Genomic DNA, 23,002 nt, shown 5'->3' with positions numbered 1-23,002 from the left:
TGGTTTGTAATAAAAAAAAAATGTTGATATATTCTTCTTTTTTTTTTTTTTTTTTTTTTTTTTTTTTTTGTGGAGAAGATACAGATCGATCTAGAAAGATTGATCGGGAAGCACTAGAGTTCGTTGCTCATCAAGTGGATAAGGTTTGAGAAGGGACGGATTCTGTGTATATGTAAAGAGATATAGAGGGAAGCCTGATAAGAATACAGTAAAACCAAAATGAAATTCAAAGCATTTTTTAGTTTTCAATATATCAAAGTTTTGAGCTTTGTTTCAATTCAATCTCTTCGTCTTTAAAGTGTGCATTTTTTTTTGTAATAAGAGAGTACTTTGGCCCTGTTTGGTAAAATGGTTGTTAGCTGATAGCTGTTAGTTGTTAGCTGATTGTGTTAATTAGAGGGTATAAATGATTGATAACATTAGCTGATTGTAGAAAAGTGTTTGGTAAATTAGCTATTAGCTGTTTGGTATAATTTCTTTTCTCAAAAAGCTAATTGAAAAAGTTGCTTGGGGTAGCTTTTTCAATTTTAGCCTTTTGAAGCTGTAAAAAGCTAATTAACCAAACATTTATATTGATATTTTAACTAAATCAAACAATTAATTGTGGTCAAATAAGCCAAATTGGCCTATAGGCCAACTTTTTACCAAACAGGGCCTTTGTCTTTCCCTTCAAGAGGTTTTTCTTGCCATTTAAACTTTTTTTTGGGGACAAAAAAATTATGAAGTACTGTAGCTTAGTTTGAATAGAGTATTATTTTGATTTTATTCTTTAGCTGACTTCTCTTATTCAAATCACTTTTCTAATGTGAAATAATGTTATTGACTTACCATGTTTGCTTTGATATGCTAAGTCATTTAAAATATAATAAAATTTATAATTGTAATACTTTCATAATAATATTGAATAAATATTAATCATATGTTTAGATTTAATAACATATTATATTAAATAAATTATATATTAATCTAATATAGTAATGGTTAATACGGTAAACCATATATAAGCATAATCTAATATAGAAAAATATTCATTATTAACCATATATAAGCATAATCTAATATAAAAAAATATTTATTATTAACCATATATAACTTAAGAAATAAATAAATTTATTAAAACTTAATTATTTATAACTTCAACTTTAATCCTAATATATAGTTTTAATATCCGAAATTAATAAGATTTTTCTTAATGTGGATCTATATATTTTTAATAATTTCGATTTAATAATATTATACCTTAATTATAAAAATTTTACCTAACAACTTTAGTATTACATGGCATACAAAAATATTTCAATAATAATATTTTACATCATCAGTTAAAAATGGAATGAAAATTATGTAAAAATATTACTGCATCTGATTTCTAATTGACTCATTGACTGAAAAAGAAAAAATAATTGGCTGAAAATGAATATGATATTACTAATTGACTGAAAATATAAAAAGATTGACTACAAATAAAAATTATTCATAATTGACTAAAGTGAAAAAAAAAATTTTAAAAATGGTCAGATCATTGCATTTTAACTAAAAATTGGACGGAAATATTTCAATAATAATATTCTACATCATCAATAGTAAATGCATATTTTAAATTATAGTAAAGGTAAATTAAAAATGGAATAGAAATATTTCAACAATAATATTCTACATCATCAATTAAAAATAGAACGAAAATTAGGTAAAAATATCACTACATCTGATATTCTAATTGACTAATTGACAGAAAATTTTTTAAAAAAAAAAAAGAAAGAATAATTGGCTGAAAATGAATATGATATTACTAATTGACTGAAAATATAAAAGGATCACTAATTGACTGATATTCTATGAATATATATTTTCGCCCGAGTCACCCATTGTAATGGACTGAAGATGTTAACTATAGACGAGGATTGGCAAGATTTTTTGCTACTACCAATGTCGTATACAATGAGGTTTCAATAATGTTTAAATACAATCGATGATATTATATTTTTTTAAATGACAAAATTGCTATATATATATATATATATATATATATATATATATATATATATATATATATATATATATATATATATATATATATATATATATATATATATATATATATATAGACAAAAAAAAATATTTTCCATACAAATGAATTAGGATAGCAATTCATTCCTATAACTGAGTTGTTAAAGAATGAGCACGTTTGCCTAATTTATAAAAATACTAATCAATGATAAATAAAATCTTCAAAGTTACAGCACCGCATGCGTACATCTACACATTAGCTATTAATTTGAACAATTATTTGCTCAAATTCAAGCAATGATAACATCAAAACATATAAACGATCCAAATCATATTTTTAATTGCACAAAATAATATTTGATATTCTAATTTAAATAATTATATATCAATCTAAATATTCTTAATATATTACAACAAATTCATTCCGTGCATCGCACGGGCGCAAATACTAGTTATTAGTAAAAACAAAAAACATCATATTTTTAATATAGAAAATAATGCATGTTTAACTACTTTACGTACTTAACTATACTTATACATCTTTATTTCCTCCCTTTTTTTTTTTTTTCTTTTTTTTACCATTGAGGAAAGAGAAATAATGTGGATTCAATAGTCAGATTCAAAGTCTAATTTTTTATTTTAAGAATATAACATGAGATTAATTAAAATTTGATGCAGGTCACGCTTATAGAATTTAATTTGTGACCTTATGAGGTGTTTGGTGTAAAGATATTGCAATTCATTTTCACTTGATTCCGAAAACTGGACAATTTTAGAAGTAGTTAGGAGGAATTGCGTCAATTCTATGAAATTGCAATTCATCAAATTTGAGAAATTGCAAATCCCATAATGCATGGGGAATAAAGATTAGAGTGTAAGGATTAAATTGTCCTCCAGTCTACATCTTTTCTTAGGAATTGAAATTGCATGAGCATTTTGATATTAATACTACTTATTTCTTTGGGAAAATGGTGAAATAAGCCATAAAACTTTACATGAAAGTGTAATTGGCTCCCTAAACTTCTAAAAATTGCAATTAAACACTTCAACTAACTATTTTAATGCAATGAAACCCTAAAATTGATTAATGAGCTACAATAGTAGGTTACTTGCAGGTCATTCAAATTCCGGCACCCCGACGACTTCAGAAGCAAACAACCACATCTAGGTCGCATCTCGTCAGATAATACGACCAAAGGTCGCATCTTGTCGGAAAAGGTGACCCAACTAGAGAGAACGACCACTGGTTGCCTTTTTTCATGGACTATAATTGAAGTACTATAATCAAAAATTTTAGTAATTATTATTATTATTTTTTGGTAGAGGGAAGGGGCCAAGGCCCCAAGGGAACTAAATAACACGTCTCGTAGCTACGCCATTCGCATCGCGATCCAGGATGTGGGTGAGCCCGTCGGGAGGATGGGGAAGGATAGTAACCCCCCACGGAAAACTTTATCCTAAGTTCGCTAGAAAATCCGCACACTGGTTGCCTTCTCGGAGAGTGTGAACAATGTCAAAGACTGGGAAGAACCGCATAAGCGTTTTACAATCAGAAATAAGCGTGTCCGCCTCCGGAGAAGAACTTGTATCTCCCTTTAGAACTTGCACAACTGCCAAAGAGTCCACTTCTGCCAACAAAGAGTGTAAACCAAGATCTTTTGCGAGGCAAAGACCTTGCCGGAGACCCCATAACTCAGCAACGAAGCTATCTGTATTACCAATTTTAGTAGTGAAACCCGTGATCCATCTACCCTGGTGATCTCGTAGGACGCCCCCCGCGCTAGCGACGCCAGTGGAGGAACGTTTCGCCCCATCTGTATTCAGTTTCACTATCCCCGGTTGTGGTGGTAGCCAGTGAACCCATGTTTGCTTAGCTACCAACGGGCCATTGAATTTCCTGAGGGCGCATTGGTATCCTTCCGCTTCTGCTTTTGCTGAGTTGAGAATGTCCAAAGCGGACGCCCAAAGGTTGTTGAATATAGCTGTATTCCTAGCCTTCCAAATATGCCACAAGATGAAGGGGAAGAGATGCCGCCAGGGGTCATTAGTAGCACCTTGGAGACCATCCGTACAGGCCAACCTCATCCAGTTGAAGAGAGGAAGATGGTTGATGGTGTTGAACCCAGGTGGAGAAGCAACAAGGTGCCAACAGTCGATCGTCCTTTCACACTGTCTAAAAAGGTGGTCAAGAGACTCGTCACCAGTGCCACAAATCGGGCAGATTCCGTCAACTGCGAGGCCACGCCTTACCCGTTCGCTGTTCACTAGGAGACCATCCTTAGCAATCTTCCACATGAAAATTTTTATCTTCTCCGGACACTTGATGCGCCATAGCCAATCATAGGAGTCTGACTCGTCCCCTGTACCTGAAATAAAGGAAAAAGCAGAACTAACGGTGACAATGCCAGTACCTGAGTGAGGCCAAAAGATTATGTCGTCAGAGCCGCTTGAGACGGGGATGGGGATAGCGCGAATGCAGTCCACCATAGAAGCCGGTAGAAGTATCTCCAATTCAGCCACCTTCCAATCGTTGCTATCTGAGATGAAGTGACTAACCGTTTTATGATATTCTGTATCAGGTATGGGGAGGGGAATAAGAGACGAAAGCTCTTTATCTCCCATCCACTGGTCATGCCAAAAGCTAATTGAGGAACCAGTGCCAATCTTCCAACGCACCCCATCTTTAAGAATTTGTCTGCCTTTCAAGATGCTACGCCAGCCCCAAGAGGGATTGCCAGTGTTGGAGGCAGTCCAGAAGTCCCCATTTTTAATATACTTCTCGCGTATGACTTTAGCCCAAAGTTTGCTTTGATTGGTCGAGACTTGCCAGGCCAATTTGGTGAGAAACGCCATGTTGAAATCAATAGATCTTCGAATACCAAGGCCCCCAGCGTCCCGGGGTTTACAGATTTCCCCCCAGTTGATTGTGTGGATTTTCCTCGTGTCTTTGGCATGTCCCCAGAGAAAATTCCTGCAAAGCTTGTCAATATCCTTAGTAGTACTTGCCGGGATGGCCAAAGATTGCATGGTGTACGTTGGGACCGTGGCAAGAGAAGCTTGGACCAAAGTTCTCCTACCTGCCATACTTAGCGCACTTGCTTTTCACATTGATAGCTTTTTCCTCATTTTATCGATGACAGAAGAGAAAGTGTGTTTAGAGACACGCTTATGAAGCATGGGAATACCCAGATAAGTGCCTAGATGATCTCCCACTGGAATACCTGTCTTTTCGTCGATCCTTCTTTTTACACCTGCAGAAGTGTTTGGAGAGCAGAAGATAAAGGATTTAGAGTAATTTACCTTGAGGCCAGAGACCTTACTAAACTTGTCAAGACAGCTCATAACTGCCTCTGCTTGGTTATCCGAAGCTTCTCCAAAGAGCAGCAAGTCATCCGCAAAGAAGATATGAGAGAGACCAATCCCTCCTCGGGTCACATGTAACGGCTTCCAAGTTTTTACAGTTACCATGTCCTGAATATCGTAAGCCAGACGCTCCATGATGAGATTAAATAAGTAGGGGGCAAGCGGGTCACCTTGACGGATGCCCCGCCCCGGTGCGAAGGACGGAAGCCGGCCACCGTTCCAAAGAATGGAGATATCACTCTCACGTAAAGCAAAAAGAATTAGGTTGATAAGATTTCCCGGGAATCCAAACTTCTCTAACGTGTCCTCAAGGAAACCCCAGTCCACGCTGTCATAAGCTTTATGCAGGTCAACTTTGACAATCATGAGACCTTTTTTTCCCTGTTTCTTGTTCATGGAATGAATAACTTCCTGGGTGAGAACCACGTTGTCCAGCGTCGAACGTCCAGGTAAGAAATTATTCTGATGAGGGCCGATGATCCTGCACATAATAGGTCTCATCCTATTTACCAACGTTTTGGAAATAATTTTGAAAGCCACATTTAGCAGAGTAATCGGTCTAAAATCCGCAGCCGATTCGGGAGCTTCTTTCTTAGGTATAAGAGACACGAATGCCTGCAAAAGAGATTTATGAACTTCTCCGGAATTAAAAGCATGATTGACCATAGTCGTTAGGGCCAGTCCCATGTCTTCCCAGAAGTGTTGATAAAAGGCTGCCGGAATCCCATCGGGCCCCGGACTACCAAACTTCTTTATGCCAAACACCGCTTTCTTAACTTTCTCACTGGAGGCTCTTCGTGTAAGGCTAAGAAACTCAATTCTGGATAATTTCTTGTCCTCAGCAATTGGTGCTAAATCAAGAGACCTGTCACGCTCACACCTGCAAAAAAGGGACGAAAAGAAACTGATAATATGGTAACATGCAAAAAAGGGACGAAAATTTTAGTAATTATATCCATGCTTACCAAACAATAAAATTTGATTATTACTTTGTTCTCACAGTAATTTTTTTCCTAATTCTCTCCTTGACCAAACTGCCTCCAAATTATTAGGTTGAGATTATAACAATTTAATCACAAATAAACTTGTAATCAATGTTAATATCATTTTTTCCTAATCAAGAATGATAGACTGTCCAAATTTAAAATATGGGTACGAGAGTGAGGTCTCTTTAATAAACTTTATGAAAACAAGCCTGTCCATTGCTCTTCCCTCTCTCTCTCTGTACTTTTAGTCCTTCGATTCAAATTCACTCCTAAAACGTCTTTAGGAGAAGAAGGCGAATGGCTATGGCGATGGTGAAGAGGAAGAGAAAGGAGAGGAATCAGGCCCCACATTATCTCCATTTCTCCGAATTTCTCAGACTCTTCTCTGTTTTCCTGTCTCTCTCCCCAGTTCTCGCCGCCGGCGAGCCCAATTTCGACTACGCCGACGCCCTCTCCAAGTCTCTCCTGTACTTCGAGGCGCAGAGGTCCGGCCGGCTGCCGTACAACCAGAGAGTGACGTGGCGGCACCATTCCGGCCTGACCGACGGCCTGGAACAGAAGGTGGACTTGGTCGGCGGGTACTACGACGCCGGCGACCATGTGAAGTTTGGGCTGCCGATGGCGTTCACGGCGACAATGCTGTCATGGGGAGTGATAGAGTACGGCGCGGAGATTGCGGGTGCAGGGGAACTGGAGCACGCCTTTGAGGCCATAAAATGGGGCACTGATTACTTCATCAAAGCCCATACTAGCCCCAATGTGTTATGGGCTGAGGTATAACGATTAACGAACATTTCCGTAATTTCGCTTTCTCTTCCCTTTTATACATACTTTTTTGCAGGCGATAAAATGCCGAGATTTTTGCAGGTCGGCGATGGCGACACCGATCACTACTGCTGGCAGCGGGCGGAGGACATGACGACGTCCCGGCGAGCTTTCAAGATCGACGAGAATAATCCCGGGTCGGATCTCGCCGGAGAGACAGCCGCCGCCATGGCCGCCGCCTCGATCGTGTTCCGCAAAACTAATCCGCATTATTCTCACCTCTTGTTGCACCATGCCCAGCAGGTACGCACTAAATTAAAACATTTTAATTTCATTATCACAAACTACAAAGTACTACCAAAACTGACAAAAAACAATTTCCTATTGAAAATTGATATTTTCCTCTAATTTTCTATTTAAATATATTCCCCATGCTAAAAATATTTAAGATCTGTGAAAAGTTGAATTAAGCCATAATTATGTCATTCAATGACAAGATTGGTAACCGACATGAAATCTAATTGCCCCGTAAATCCGCATGATAAGAAAACCTTTTACGACCACAATCATCGCAACATTATCGACTGGTCTTACTCGTACACGAGTCCACCGATTGTTAGCTCCTTCGTGGAAAAATTGTTGACTTGTAGTTGTCAAGATTATAAATTAAATCAAAATTAATAATTTTATTAATCATGAGAAAATAATTAAACCTTTTTTTGTTTAATACTATTGACTCTATTTCAATGAAGTAATATATCAACACAGAGAGTCAATGTCATACCGAGATTAGTTTAACTTAGTAACCAGTAGGTAGTATTTACGAGAAAATTTAAAATCTGAAACTCGACACTGACAGTGTGAGGATTATACTTAAAGTGAGTAGATCCTTTGTGCATATCGGCATATTTAACTCTTATCTGTTTAGTTATTGAGTTACTGTCATTTCGCATGTTCTGTCAAGTCGGGCTAGGGTATTGTGAGATATTAATGTGTGTGTATGTGGACGCGCAGTTGTTCGAGTTTGGGGAGAAGTATAGGGGGAAGTATGATAGCAGCGTGGGAGTGGCGAAAAACTATTATGCATCGTTGAGTGGGTATGGGGACGAGTTATTGTGGGCAGCGATGTGGCTATACAGAGCCACCGACAATGAAGAGTATTTGGATTATGCAATAAAGCAGGGTCACTCCTTTGGTGGCACCACCTGGGCCATTACTGAGTTCAGCTGGGACGTTAAATATGCTGGCCTTCAAATTATTGCTTCCCAGGTAAATTCAAATTATATTTTTTTATTTTTAAATTATCAATCTCTCTCTCTCTCTATTATGGTGTTCATTTTCAAATATGACTGCGGCATGGCAGTATCGTGAAACTGGAAAAGTTTAAATTAGTTGTTGACTTGAGTGAGTAGTATAACTGTTTGCATATAAATAGAAATTATACCAAACAGCTATCAGTTAACCGCTAGTTTACCAAACACCTCTCTACAATCAGCTAATGTTATCAATTAGTTATATTTTCTAATTAACTAAATCAGCTAACAGATACCAGTCATTTACCAAACAAGGCCTTAGTTGTTCGAGTGAATAGTGTAATTAGGGGGCAAATGTGATTACTGTTCTTATCATCATATAAGAGAGATAAATCACATTAAGAAAATTGTGTATGAAAAATTTTGGACTTTCATTTAGGATAATCATGTTTCGTCGGTCACCTTTTTTGATTGATTGATATGTCTAGAATTAGGGTAATACTTTTCGTTTCTTTAGATGAGAGTAAGAGTGAAATTAGGGATTAGAAGTTTGAAAATGAATTAAGTAAAATAAAACCGTGATCAAAGGGCGTTTTGTTCCCCTCCCTCCAAAAATAAAAAATAAAAGGTAATGCCGACGTTGGTCTCCGTCAAATCTGCTTTTTCTCTTTCAGTCAAATTCGAAATTATAATCCCACTTTATTATGTTATAAAATATAAAAAATAATTAAGGCTGTAGTCTAACGTGGCTGATGAAGTATGCGTAAATTAAGGTATCGAATTTGCATAAAATCACACTGCATGGCTGCAACCAGGCACGTGCTTTCATACCGTACCATGACAGCCTTTAAAAGAGACCCATCAAATTCTCCATACCATTAAACCCAATATTTTTTTGGATTACCAAAAAATTTGCATTCAATATTTAGTGACAAGAAAAAATGCACAATCATTGATAGTGTGTATGTTAAATTTAGTCGGTGAAAGATCATCATAAATTAAACTAGTCTAAATTGTCTGTTAATCAATTTAAACTAAAAAAAATGAATTTATAATTTTATAACTCTCAAGTCAATGTCTGACTGTATGAGCAACTTGTATGAAATTTTCTTGTACTTAGTTTTTGTAAGTTATGATATTATTGATAGATTTTAAAAAATATAAGTAGATCTAGAGGGAGCAGTGTCTTAATTGATATGACAAGCCAGTCGCTAGAACCACATGGTACGTTCATAAGGGGACCCCCAATATTTTGGGAATTAACATTACTCACACTATATGTTCTCCAACGTTGTGGCAAGGGATAAATATTATAGTTTTTGAAATACTCGTGATTCTTTACAAGGTAATATGTGTTCTATACTTTTTTAAACTATTTCAGTCTAAAAAATCTAAGTTCAACCACCGAAGTTTGAATTTATGATCATCTAATTGGAATAGTAATAGGATGCTATCACACTACACGATCGTTGGTATAAATGTTATAGTTATTCTTATTGTTTTTTTTTTTTTTTTTGGTTTTGTTACATGTTTGGCAAGTACAGATGCTCCAAGAAGGAAGGCACCGGAACCACCACCACCGTGACGTTCTGGAGCAGTACCGGTCCAAAGCCGAACACTACGTGTGTTCGTGCCTGAACAAGAACGGCGCCGGCGGCAACGTCGAGCGGACGCCGGCCGGCCTCCTATACGTCCGCCAATGGAACAACATGCAGTACGTCTCGTCGGCGTCGTTCCTGCTAACATTGTACTCGGATCTCCTCAGGAGCTCCGGCGAAAAGCTGAGGTGTCCCGCCGGAGAGGCCGACGGCGAAGAGATTCTCGGGTTCGTGAGATCGCAAGTGGACTACATATTGGGCTCCAACCCGAATAACATGAGCTATCTTGTGGGCTTCGGCCCAAATTACCCAAAGCGGGTCCACCACAGATCCGCCTCCATCGTGTCGTTCAGGGAGAACCAGGGTTTTATCGGGTGCACTCAGGGGTATGATAATTGGTACGGCCGCAACGCGCCCAACCCGAACGTGCTTTACGGGGCGCTTGTCGGAGGACCAGGCCGACGAGATAACTTTGATGATCGGAGAGGGAATTATATGCAGACTGAGGCGTGTACATACAACACCGCACCGCTCGTCGGCGTTTTTGCAAAGCTGATTTTCTTAAACAATCATAGCTTAATCGCCTCAATCTAAAAACAGAAAAAGCCAATATACTTATAAAAATACTCGAATATGGATGGAATTATGGCAATAGATCAAATCAATATTCAAGATTTCAACTTATCATTATAAAATATAACATTTTCCATCACTTTCTATCCCATTAACATTGAAAACTTAAAATTAAGATGTCTAATGTATCATAGAAAAGTTAAAAGCACTTTTAATACTTTGATATGAATTGATATGTTATATTTGTCTTCTTCTAAAAGATTAAATTCTCAACCCCAAAGGTTCCACATTCAACTCGATAAAACATTTAGGAAGCATAATGACTCAGCAAATAGTGCCAAATGTTAGTGCGCATAGAAGATTTGTCCACTTTAAACATAATTCTTACTTTGTTGTTGTTGAAATTCGAACTTTGATCCCTTCTTTCAAATACTGTCTACTGAACTATTAAGCTAAATTTGTGTGGTTTATGTTATATTTTTTTAAGTAGTACAAAGGCATATAACACATGTAGTTGGGGAGGGTGGTGGTTGTGTCGGTGGGGAAGCCAATAGGCATGTGAATAAAATCTTGAAAAGTGGCTCAATCAGTAATGCAATCACCGATGCGATGGGATGAGATCATCTTTCCACCATAGAATGTGTAGATGGTTGGGAACCTGTCAAATATATGCTTTCTGTCACCATATTTAATAAACAACGTGAGATTGTGATTTCTACACAATTTTTACGCAATTGTGCCAAAAACAAATAGTTCATATAACATTTTAGAAATTTCAAATGTGAATGAACTTTCACAACCCTGAATGGTTAGAAGAAGTTACATTGATGTAAATTTCACTATTTTCGTCCAATAATCATATTGATCGGTAATTTGTAAAATATTACAATTTTTAATCACAAAAAAGGAATGAACGAAAAGTTGGACGGTATTTTCATCCAACGCTAAACGTTGGATGGAAGTTTCGACTGACGCTAAACGTTCCACCCAACGGTTACTCGTTGGACGGAAAACAGAATTGACTAGTAGGTGAATAGCAAAATGGTAGGTAGTATTAAATACCGTCCAACATTGTTGTTGCTGGACGGAAATTAAAATATTTAAGCTTTCACATGCATATTTCACCTTATTTTCTTCAACTTTTCTATATTTTACTCTCTTCTCCACTGTAAAACTTGCTTATTTGTTCAAAATTAGCATGGACAGTAATATCTAGAATTATTTTCCCAATCCAAGGCCATGTTTGGTTATTGGCGGATCCGTCATTTTTTGACGGATCCGCCGTTTTTGGCAGTTTGACATGGTCAAACCGCCAAAAAAAATCATTTGGTTAGCAGCGGTTTGCTCCAAACCGCTACTTTTGCAAACGCTGCACTTTGCAGCGTTTGCAGTTGGCATTTTGGAAAAAATTAAATTTTCTCCAAAACGCCCCTGTTTATATATATATATATATATTTTTAAAAAAAAAAAAAAAAAAACTTAAAACTTAATGAGGAGCCGAAATGGCTCCTTAATTTGAGGAGCCAAAACAGCTCCTCAATGTTGCCCATCTGGGATGGGCAACAAATTTGTGGAGCCTTGAGGCGCCTCAAGGCTCCATTCTCACTTTTCCCACCGATGTGGGACGGTAGGAAAAGTGGGAATACAAGAGGGGAGCAGCTTGTGCTGCTCCCTTCTTTCGTTCTTTTTTTTTTTTAATTATTATTATGAATTATAAATTATAAATTATAATGTATATCCTTATGGTCATTTTACATGTTAACCGCTAATCTAAATAGATAATTTTACTAAATACTTTTTTATAAATCGCTAATACAATCTGCTGGTCAAACCTGCTAATACAATCCGCTATCTGATAACCGCTAACACAACCCGCTACCGCTGATAACCAAACAAGCCCCAAGTATGAATTAAAAAATAATACGGAGTAGCTTTTAATTTGTGTTCACCACCAGCGACCTAGGTAAAGAGCAAACACAAACTAGAGCCGCGGCGATGAGCTTCGTCTTCACAAATCTCGCCGGCGAGGCAACCTAGCTAAACAACAACCACAAACCAGAGCAGCGATGACGAGCTTCAGCTTAGAGCACTGTCACACTAAACATGTTTAGTGTGAAGATAAAAGCTCAAACATATCCTAATTTATACTCTCCAAATTTGTTTAACAACACAAAAAATCGGGTTTATATACATTCACAATCTAACAACACAGGCAAACAGACTCTTTTCATTATCAATTCATGTATGTGGAGGTTTGTGAGGTATTCCTTTCCTTCTGTGTTTTCTTCTTGTAGCAGGCGATCGACACTTCTATCTCTGCAGATTCATTGCTTTCGGGTAGATGAAGTGCCAAAATTCCAAAACCCATTGTCTGTTGCATTTGTATATATGCAATTCAATCATTCAATTTCAGTTCATATACATATTAATGAAAAATGCTACTTGTTGCACATATTCTGCACATATATACATGAAGAACCTATATTGACAAAACTTGAGACATCTTACTATCTTTCTATAGAGTTAATACCCAAAATAATCCCTCGACTATGTCATAATTACCAATTTGGTCATCGACTATCATTCTTACCCAATTAAGTCCTCAACTATACAATTTTTACCTAATTTAGTCCTTTGTCAATTTGACTGTTTGTTGACTGTCAAAAGTGAAAATAAAGTTGTAATTTTATAAGTTTTCTCCTTCCTCCTCATTTAGCAGCGCCAAACCATGTAGCAATAAGCTCTGGTTGGGTTCTAAACCTGTCAGTATCGAAGTAGTGGTTATGCATCGGATAGCCTATGAATTTGATTTCCAACGATTTTTTGACGATCGAAATCTAATCGGAGTGTATTGCTGCATGGTTTGGCGCTGCTAAATGGAGAGAAAGGAGAAATCTTGTAAAATTATAATTTTATCCCGACTTTTGACAGTCAACAAACAGTCAAATTAATACAGAGGACTAAATTGGATAAGAATTGTATAGTTGAGGACTAAATTGGGTAAGAATTGTATAGTTGAGGACTTAATTGAGTAAAAGTTACATAGTTGAGGACTTAATTGAGTAAGAATGGTAGTTGAGGACCAAATTGGTAATTATGGCATAGTCGAGGGACCATTTTGAGTATTAACTCCTTTCTATATAATAAAGTCATAACTTTTGACCAATGAAATCATTACATTTTCCCGCCCAAATCACGCGACGTCATTTTGGATTATAGCCGATATTGTCATTTCCGTTGTGCATTGATGCATTGATTATTTATTATTAACCAAGGTGTTAATGCCATGAGTTAGCTTTGAATCTAATTGCATTCACACTGTATTAATAATTACAATTAATAGTGAAGTAACAATGGCAGTAAGTTGTGTACCAACTCTTTTTATTCCCGATACCATTATTAAATTTGTATTGATTGTTAATTGTTTTTTTTTTTTTTGAAAACTTTTTTTTTTTTTTTGAAAACTGTTAATATATACATTGTTTTTTGAGAATCTGTATTGGTGATATAAATATCAAATGCAATCTACTAAGGAAAGCAAATATTAAAAAAAGAAAAATATTTTAAAATTCAATCAAATTTTATAATGGACAAATATATTTATTTTTTAAAATTACAGAATTTATAATTAATTTAGAAAGCCAACAGAGAGGGTTGAAAGTGAAAACAAATGAAAGCCAGTGACGCTAAACGCGTGAGGTGTGGGTTTAGTTGCTCAGTAAATAACAAATATGTTTTTATTTTTTATTTTTCTATTTTGCGTGTAAATTACAGAGTTCAAAATTGATTTTTGTATCCCGTGTGCAAATTATACAACTTTTTAGAATTTGATTTGTAGTGCGTGCACTGTTTGTGCAGTGAAGGTGCAATATTGTGATCACAATCTAATGCTATATCACATTTATATTATATTATATTAATGTTGATCTTCACTCAGTTGTCAAAAGAGTGCTATTGACCCACATATTATAGTCAGATTTAGTGTGATTTCTATTTTTTGCCTACAAAAGGCAAGTTTCCTCACCCCTAGAACCTCCACACCCCCAACATGAATAAATAAAGGTAACTCACTGATCCATTAAGTGAGAAAACCAATGTCCGATACCCACCAAAAAAAAAAAAAAAAAAAAACGAAACTCGATCCTATGTCTTCCACAATCTACCACCCGGAACCCACAATTAAGTCCGGTCAGTGGTTTCCATTTTTTTTAAAAATTTATTTTGAAATGGATTCTAAAGTCTCCAGCTATTATATTATCCTTTTTAGGTCACAACATGGCAGAGAACTGGAGTTTATCAGTTTGCTACCATCTCAGTCTAGTACACACATAACATACATAATTACAAAACTAGTACACAAAATTAAGCAATAGTTACTAGTTGGTTGAAAAGCTCAGCATCATCAGCACTGTACAATTTTACAACACAACAACAATGCTGAGCTTTGGCCAAGAGAAAAACCTTCCCTCCCGGCACCCCCACCGCTGCACAAAGCTCAACCAGTTCTCTTTCGGCGCTTTGTCTCCCCCTAGCATGAAACAATAGATGGAATAAAGAACACAAATAATGAAGAGTTAGAAGCATGAGTCTCAACAAATTTAGTTTCTCATTCACTTTTTTAACTCAAGTCCAGTCGGTGCAAGCAAGCAAACAGTGGCGTATGATTTTATCTCCACTGTTTCAGCTCTCTCATTCTCAACAAAAGAAATGCTTTATAGTTTATAGCTATTTGTGTCTCGAATACACTTAGGACACCCTATTTATATATATGTGGGCTTGGCTCATTACTGAAACAGCACTAGGGAGTAGGGATAGGACTTGACAAACAGCACAAGGTAGTCAAAAAATGAATACGAAAATTACCATTATTTCACCAATTAAATTAAAATTTTATTGTAAGTTTTGGCTTCTCAAAAGAGATGATGATGAACATAAGGGAAAACTGCACTCACCTCCCGAGGTACACGAAATGAGTCCATTTGCACTTTAGCCTCCTCTTCACCTGAGCAGTCTGAACACACAAAATGCTCTAACTTCTTTATTTCATCAATGGTCATCCCCATACAGGAAGGATGAAACCTGCAATTTTATTAATTGTACTAAATCAAATGTGAGGAGAAAAAAAAAAAGTGCATCTGCTATTCTGCACAATTAGGTAGAAAAGAACTCTATAGTCATGAAACTTGGAATTTAAAGATACAATATATTACTCTGTAATAAAATTGCAATACATTCTAACTTTCCAAAACAAAAATAAAATTCGCATGAGATCTCATATCTTCTTTCCAGAAAAGGTACAGTCTCCTATTCTGTTCTTTTAACTTGGTAAAGGTGTCATGTATTTCTAACGGATGCCTAATGGATATGCAATTCATTTCTGAATTAGGATCCCTTAAAACCAGCAGTCCCCACCTAGCGTATCTGCTCCAAAGCATCTCAGGCATTAGAAGTTTCTCATTTTTAAATTTGACCTAGAGACTTTGGGAGGATGGAGAAAATAGTTTGACCAATTGTCTACCAATAAATTTGTTAGCATAAATGTAGACTATTAAATTGGTAATCGCAATGCAAAATCTGGTTAAGTGATATAGCACTGGAAACCTAATAAGACTGTAACCCCATACAGCAGGACAATCTAAGTGAGTAGATGACAGTATCTTTAAAGAATCATAGCATTATGTAATTGCAAGCAACAATTTAGTTATGTAATATAATATTGGAAATCTAAGAAGAATTTTATCCCACATATCAAGATAAACTAAGTCAGAAGCATGACATTTAGCACCAGGGCTCTTATTTGGTTTTAAACACACTTGATTTTTTTCCAAGTTAATTCTTGTTTTCCATTCACCTCAAAATTAGGATGCCTACAAGCTTTAGTTTTCATCAGTTAAACAGCATGTATTGATCCATAACAGTTCTCATGGTGGCACTTCACTGATATAGCTTAGGTAATAATTGAGAATACGTGCTGAAAGATCTCACATGTACATAACCGTTTTTAGGCTATATAATATACACTAGGGGCAGTACATGGCTCAACTTAAGTCTATTTCTATTCATATAATTGTAGAACTCAATGTTCAAACAAACATAAGACCTACCTATATTTTAGGATGAGTAGTAATTTTCTACATGGTTGACACAGAAAAGCTATTTCCTTTTAGCCACATTAAGAACTACAAGTAGCTATGGATATTGCTCTTCCATATGATACAACGTTCTAAGATTCTTATGGAAGAAGATGGGGATCTAAAAACACACTACTGTGAAAGGAAAACTTTCATTCTGATAAATTGGTTAGTTGTATTAATCATTGATGCAATTAAGGTAAACAACAATTAATTTCTAATCATTATTATAACAAAAAAGATAGTCACACAGTTCCATGAATACTCTCAATCCCCCATAACTTATTTCAGGAAATCTTCAGCATGTGTTTAAAGCAGAAACTGTCAATTCAAAGAATAATAAGTGGTAAAGAGGGGGGTGAACTTTCCTAGGTTCTTCTAATTTTTATGACCATTTAGAGTTAGTGGGTATGATCATAGGTGCTTAATGGGTCAATTGGCTTGGTTATGGACTAGCCAAGATAGGTTGAGTAACAAATAGATACATCCATTTAAATATTATTAGGTCATTAATATATCACTAGCCATCAAGCTACACCATAAACCCCGCATAAACCTATCTATCATTAAACTTGATTAAGCCATTAATTAAATGGATGGCCCTAATTATTACTCAACTCACCTAGAGACAACCGGCTCATTCAGCACCATTAGGCATGACACGATAAGCTTCCTCTTTATTTTTAATTAATTAAACTGCATTTTGTTCTTAGAATGGTTTGACATTGCACTATCAATTTTTCCCTAATTCCTCTCACAAGCAACGAATGCCTAGCTATCAGAATTGCTTAACCAATCCAACCTGTAAGCCCATAGGTAAAGGAGCAACTGGAATTCAAACATGTAAAGAGATAAAATAATAGAGACAAAGCACATACCAATCTGTGCATCCTTCACACTGAACCATGAGATCATCAGGATTATAGGGCATCTCACACTTGCAATACCTTCAGAAAGACAAAAGATTAGTCACTGCAGTAGGCAAGTAATAACTTAATATTGCTCAAATTCCAATTATTGTAACTAATTCTAAATAGTTATATAGAAAAAGGAAGAGAAACTCACACAGCAACACGGTCAGGAGTAAACCCTCCAGTGGCAGTTTTGTACTCAAATCGACTGAAGTAATCCTCAGCGCCCACATTATCCAGCTTGGTATAGTTCTTAAAAGAATGCACAATGCACTTTCCTTCAATTGTTTGTGCACTTTGTATATCATAGTGGTCTGACAAGAATAGTTCCTTGGCCCCATGAAACTGTCTGCGGCCACCCTTTGATTCCTCAGGTCGGTAATACCACCGCACTCGTACCTTCACATTGTTCCGGTGGTCAGCTTCAAACTTCTCAACTCTTGCCACGTATGGGAGATTATTTGAATCTGATGGTCTCATTAAGACACAATCACCGGCTGCAAAGAAGTATTTTAGCTAATAATATTCAAAAGTCATTTGGAGTAAAATACAGTCTACTTATCTACAATATATGCAAAAGAAGCCATGCCAGCTTACATACCAAGCAACAACACATGATGCATATGGAAAATAAGATTCATTACTGGAAACAAGAAGCAAATGCAAGCATACATATGGATCATATGTATGCACATAGCATACTTATATTTATCCATAGCTTTCCCATTAATGCCTTGAGTAACTAAGATCACCTAAATAACTTTCTTTTTAAAAAAGGAAGCTTGTCATCTTTAGGTACAAACATATCAGTGTGTTAACACACTAACTAACACATGGACTAATATGTGTAAACATAGCTCAAGTGCACACATATCCATATAGCTCGACTCGGGTAACTAAATAAACAACACAATAAATTCTAGCACAACAACAGGAAAATTCACTGCTGAACCTAAAAATCAAGCATTCACAACCAGAAATTCGACAAAATTTTCGACGCTTGAGGAGAAAGCAAATGACCTAGAGTCCAAGTAGCATTTTTTAAATCAAATTTTAGGTACACCAAATCTGTAAAAGAAATCGCAGATAGCTTTTAAGACCAAAATTCAAAATTTATCACATCACGGAGAGAGATAAAAAGAGGAGAGAAGAAATTCTCATTACGCCTGACGACTTTGTTGGTGCCCTTGATTGTGTACGAATCGAGATCCTTCTTCCCGGGTTTGGTCTTCGCCATCAAACCTCCTACACTTTCTGGGCAGTAGCTCGGTCTCAGCACTGAAAGAAAATCCCAAAACAACTCGTTAGAGGTACATATATATACATCTAGGGAGAGAATGGGAGCTGGAATTTCTAGAGAGAGAAAGCTATCAGGTGATGGAATGAGAGTACAGTAAGACGGAACGGAAATGAAGAATAGAACTTCCAATTGGGCGCAGAGAAGCAGAATACCTAGCTGGAGAAATGGGGAGAGAGAAGGTTAGGGAGGAGAGGGTTTCGCCCGTCCGTATACAGGGGACAGTGAAGAAGAAGCTGAGTGTACTAGTGTAGCGTATAGTACTCCGTATATTTATATTATACCTCTATTCGGATAAGTTGAGACCATCTGGAAATTTCTTTTTCACGTTATTGCTCGAAAATACTAATTATACTCTCAAATTTTACTGTCAATTTTACTTTGTTCACAACATTTTAATTTTAACATTTTCATTATTATTCAGGTGATAAAGATAACTAACCATCAATAGTCACATAAAAATAAAACATGAATGAGTATAAATAAGGAGTACATGTAGCAAAACTTTACTCAATATATATCATTTGAATTTGTTTCATTTTTGTTTCTGGATTATTATATTATTTTCATAGTAGCCAATTATTACCATGTAGTTTAATGTAATTCCGGTTACCATTCTAAATGGTGGTCATAAATTTAAACTTCAATGGTGGAGGTTTAGATTTTTTAAAATATAGATTAGATACTACATTGTAAAGAATCATGAGTATTTGAATCTTATCACATTTAATCCTCCATCTTGATTTTCGATCACGGGTTATCTCATTTGGTTCGACTAATCACCTTAAAGACTTATTCATCAGTCTATTATAAATTTGGAGGTTATTAAGATAACTTGACCAATCAGAGGAGATAAAGATCCATTAAAACTTGAGGATTGACGGGGCGTTCCATGCTTTACCTCATCCAACGACTTTTGGACAGGACTCGATAATTTATGATTAGTCTATCATAAGCTAGGATACCTAATATATAAAAAATACAGTAATAATTAATGACAAATAAGTAATTGAATTGAATACATCTATAAACACACACACACACACACACAATATATATATATATATATATATATATATATATATATATATATATATATATATATATATCATAAGGAGGGATAAACCATGACAATAATTATTTGTGCATCACCAGAATACATTGCAAGAAGCACAACACACAACTCTTATATCTCGCCAATATCATTATAGGTCCTCACATGTTGAACCGTTTTACCAATCATATATATAAGTATCACATTTAAATCACACATAATTTCCATTGAAATTAAATGCAATAATAAGAATAAATGGATAATTATTACGGAGTACATAATTACACAAGTGATAGTGATAATTAAAAAAACAATTATAATAATACCAACACCAATAGCGATATAGACTACGTATGTAAGAGCAACCCAAAACTTCAAAAGGGGTCGTCTTTTGAGTTGTTGCATTGTTAGATGAGAGAGAAAGTGCCTTGAGGTGAGAGTGGAGAAGAAAGATATATATATAATATCATTCGTATGTGGGCATCGGCGCGTAAATCATTCATTTTTTTTTCTTGACACTATATTCTCTCTCTCTCTTTTTTTTCTTTTTTTTTTTTTTTTTTTTTTAGGGATGCTTTAAGTGATTATTATAAAGGAAACATTCGCCACATATGCAATAAGGTTCATTGATGTTGATTAATGTATTTTCTACAACTATATTTTTAATAAAAACTTAATTTATATATTATTATATTATGAGAAAATTATCAAGGAGGTCTATTAGGGCATCATCAATAATCAGTTTTCTGGAATGATTTTTGAGATGCTAATTAGGAGGGAGAGAGTAAGGAAAAATATAAAAAAGGAAAAAAGACATATTTGACAGCTGACACCAAAGAAAATAAAAAAACAAAGGGCATGACGTGCCAGCGGGCACGTGCAGTTGGGTGTGATATGTGCGCCCCACGCAAGCCACCGCGCCTTTCCCTTCCCCTTTCTCTCTCTTGCGAATTCCAAAAAAAAAAATCACTATTTGTATGAGGAGCTCAAAATTTCACTCTCATCCACACCAGCATTGTTTACCTAAAAATTTGTAAAAAAAAAAAAAAAAAAAAAAAACACTAATATGGTTAGCCTTAATTACTTGATATAATACAATTATACCACTGAATTCATTAAAAAAAATAATAATAAATGACCCATCAAATATACAATATTTTGCAACTCTTCAAATTGCAGTTATGCGTAATAATATATAGTTAATTGATTTAGGTGACATATTGCGATATAATAAATTGTTATATGAAAGTTGACATTAATAATTAATTTCCTTACTTTTTTTTCCCCTCAAACACCACATTCTCTTCAATTTTATCCATCATGTGCTGCTACTTCAATCCATGTACCAATTTTAATTGTAATAACGATCATTGAAATATTCACCATCACCTATTCACCTTCATTATTGCCACACATGCTTCACCATCTGAGGACAATAGCAAAGTTGGATGTCCACACATATTTGAATCGCTTTACAATAATTATATGAGTTAGTTTCATTTTTTGTCATAGATTTATAGGTGACAGTTTACTTTTAGTCATTTTTTTTAAAATCAAAATATCTCTTTTTGATCATAGTATTATCGTGACATGACCAATTTTAGTTCTCTATCAATAAAATCGTTGAAATTTCGTTAAATAGAATGACATTTTGATCTTTATAATACAAAGTGTGTTGACCCGTTATATATTTTATGTTTATTTATTAAAAAATTTTATAATTGAAGAGCGAAATGCTCTTGTATTTAACGCAATTTCAATGATATTTTTGATAGAGGACCAAAATTAGTCATGTCACAATAATAATAAGATAAAAAAATGTATGTTATGATAAAAAAAAAAACTAAAAGTGGACTGTCACCTATACATTTATTACAAAAAATAGATTAACTCTAATTATGACTCTATTACATTGTAATATCTGTTTAAATATACTTTATCAACCTATCTGAGTCAACAACATCTCCACTGAGGCTCTGTCGGAGAGTGACATGTCTTCGGAGCACAATGTGCTTGGCCCGGTTACCGAATCTACATTCATCACAATTATCATTTGCTTTATCCAACATTCTTTGTCAATAGTCTTACCACAAGGAACATTTGTTCCTTCAACAACTTTAGTATCTCATCACAATTTAATATTAGCTTCTTACATTTATTTATGGGAAAATGGCACTTTTTTCCCCTAAGTTATATACTTATAGTACTTTTTCCCCCTCAATTATTTATGTAAGCACATTAGCCCCCTCAATTATTTTAAAAGTGGTGGTTTTTCCCCCTGATATATTAAATTGACATTTCTACCCTTAAAATAAACATTTTATTTATTTTACTTCTCCAACAAATTATTGTGTATATGTAGCAATGACCACGGTTCGATTCGAACTGAACCGGACACTATAGCAATCGAATTAAAAATTTTCGGTTATGATTCAGATCTAGAATCCAATATTTAGATTTCAATTTATTAAATTTATGAACCAAAAAAACTGGATCATGAACCGTGAACCGGCAGTTCCGGATCCGGTTCGCGATTTTGAATCGTCTTTATTTTAAATTTTATTTTATTTTTATTTTAAAATAGTCTAAATTCAACAATAAATGTATTTTATTTTTTCAGTTCGGAACATGAACCGGCCATTTCGATTTGCGATTTTAATAAACTCTAAATATCGCGTTTTGGTTCTAAATTGTAATTGGAATATTTTGGTTTGGTTGCTATCGTATCTGTTTGGTTTGAACCAAATTATAGTAATAATTTATTGGAGAAGAAAAATAAATGAAATATTTATTTTAAATATTTATTTTAAGGGTAAATATGTCCATTTAACATTTTAGGGGGGGAAAAAGTCACTTAAATAATTCAGGGGGGAAAAGTGCTATAAGTATATAACTCAGGGGGAAAAAGCACCATTTTCCCTTTATTTATTTATATAAAGAAATCGATAATTAAATTTCAAATAATTGCGTACTTTATAAATTGAAAAATGATTGCACATGAACACATTTTATACTTTCCATATAAAATAAATAAATAAATGAAATTTGAAAAATTAAAGATAAA

The 23,002-nt window shown here is 35.0% G+C and overlaps 2 protein-coding genes across 3 annotated transcripts; one reads left to right on the top strand and one right to left on the bottom strand.

Moving 5' to 3' along the window:
• Positions 1-6,546: 6,546 nt before the first annotated feature.
• On the top strand, positions 6,547-10,654 carry LOC109158919 (endoglucanase 11-like). The gene is made up of 4 exons (XM_019306832.1): positions 6,547-7,130; positions 7,224-7,424; positions 8,136-8,390; positions 9,919-10,654. Exons 1-4 carry the CDS (start codon positions 6,654-6,656, stop codon positions 10,564-10,566), a joined length of 1,581 nt encoding a protein of 526 aa, XP_019162377.1. The 5' UTR covers positions 6,547-6,653; the 3' UTR covers positions 10,567-10,654.
• Positions 10,655-14,769: 4,115 nt separating this feature from the next.
• Positions 14,770-19,147, bottom strand: LOC109158922 (chromatin remodeling protein EBS-like). 2 transcript variants are annotated; one of them, XM_019306836.1, is made up of 6 exons: positions 19,040-19,147; positions 18,752-18,865; positions 17,742-18,084; positions 17,555-17,623; positions 15,498-15,624; positions 14,770-15,073 (listed from the first exon to the last, which is right to left on the bottom strand). In XM_019306836.1, the coding sequence occupies exons 2-6, from the start codon at positions 18,822-18,824 to the stop codon at positions 15,041-15,043; spliced, it is 645 nt and encodes a 214-aa protein (XP_019162381.1). In that variant the 5' UTR covers positions 18,825-18,865; positions 19,040-19,147; the 3' UTR covers positions 14,770-15,040. The 2 variants fall into 2 exon arrangements, with proteins under 2 accessions (XP_019162381.1, XP_019162382.1); XM_019306837.1 differs by lacking the exon at positions 19,040-19,147 and adding an exon at positions 18,980-18,999.
• Between the last annotated feature and the right edge of the window lie 3,855 nt (positions 19,148-23,002).

Source organism: Ipomoea nil, unplaced genomic scaffold (assembly GCF_001879475.1).
Source record: "Ipomoea nil cultivar Tokyo-kokei standard unplaced genomic scaffold, Asagao_1.1 scaffold2826, whole genome shotgun sequence".
NCBI classification, from domain to species: Eukaryota; Viridiplantae; Streptophyta; class Magnoliopsida; order Solanales; family Convolvulaceae; genus Ipomoea; species Ipomoea nil.
Note: the sequence above shows the minus strand (reverse complement) of the source record. Positions and strands in the feature narration are given on the sequence as shown.

What these genes read in the sequence shown, in the direction of transcription:
- LOC109158922 (XM_019306836.1), bottom strand. Translation starts at nt 18,824, where the DNA reads ATGGCGAAGACCAAACCCGGGAAGAAGGATCTCGATTCGTACACAATC. An exon ending in CACCAACAAAGTCGTCAGGC is followed by an intron (nt 18,085 to 18,751) that starts GTAATGAGAATT and finishes ACTTCTTTGCAG; the next exon opens with CCGGTGATTGTGTCTTAATG. An exon ending in TGTGAAGGATGCACAGATTG is followed by an intron (nt 15,625 to 17,554) that starts GTATGTGCTTTG and finishes ATAAAATTGCAG; the next exon opens with GTTTCATCCTTCCTGTATGG.
- LOC109158919 (XM_019306832.1), top strand. Translation starts at nt 6,654, where the DNA reads ATGGCTATGGCGATGGTGAAGAGGAAGAGAAAGGAGAGGAATCAGGCC. An exon ending in CCAATGTGTTATGGGCTGAG is followed by an intron (nt 7,131 to 7,223) that starts GTATAACGATTA and finishes AGATTTTTGCAG; the next exon opens with GTCGGCGATGGCGACACCGA. An exon ending in TGTTGCACCATGCCCAGCAG is followed by an intron (nt 7,425 to 8,135) that starts GTACGCACTAAA and finishes GTGGACGCGCAG; the next exon opens with TTGTTCGAGTTTGGGGAGAA.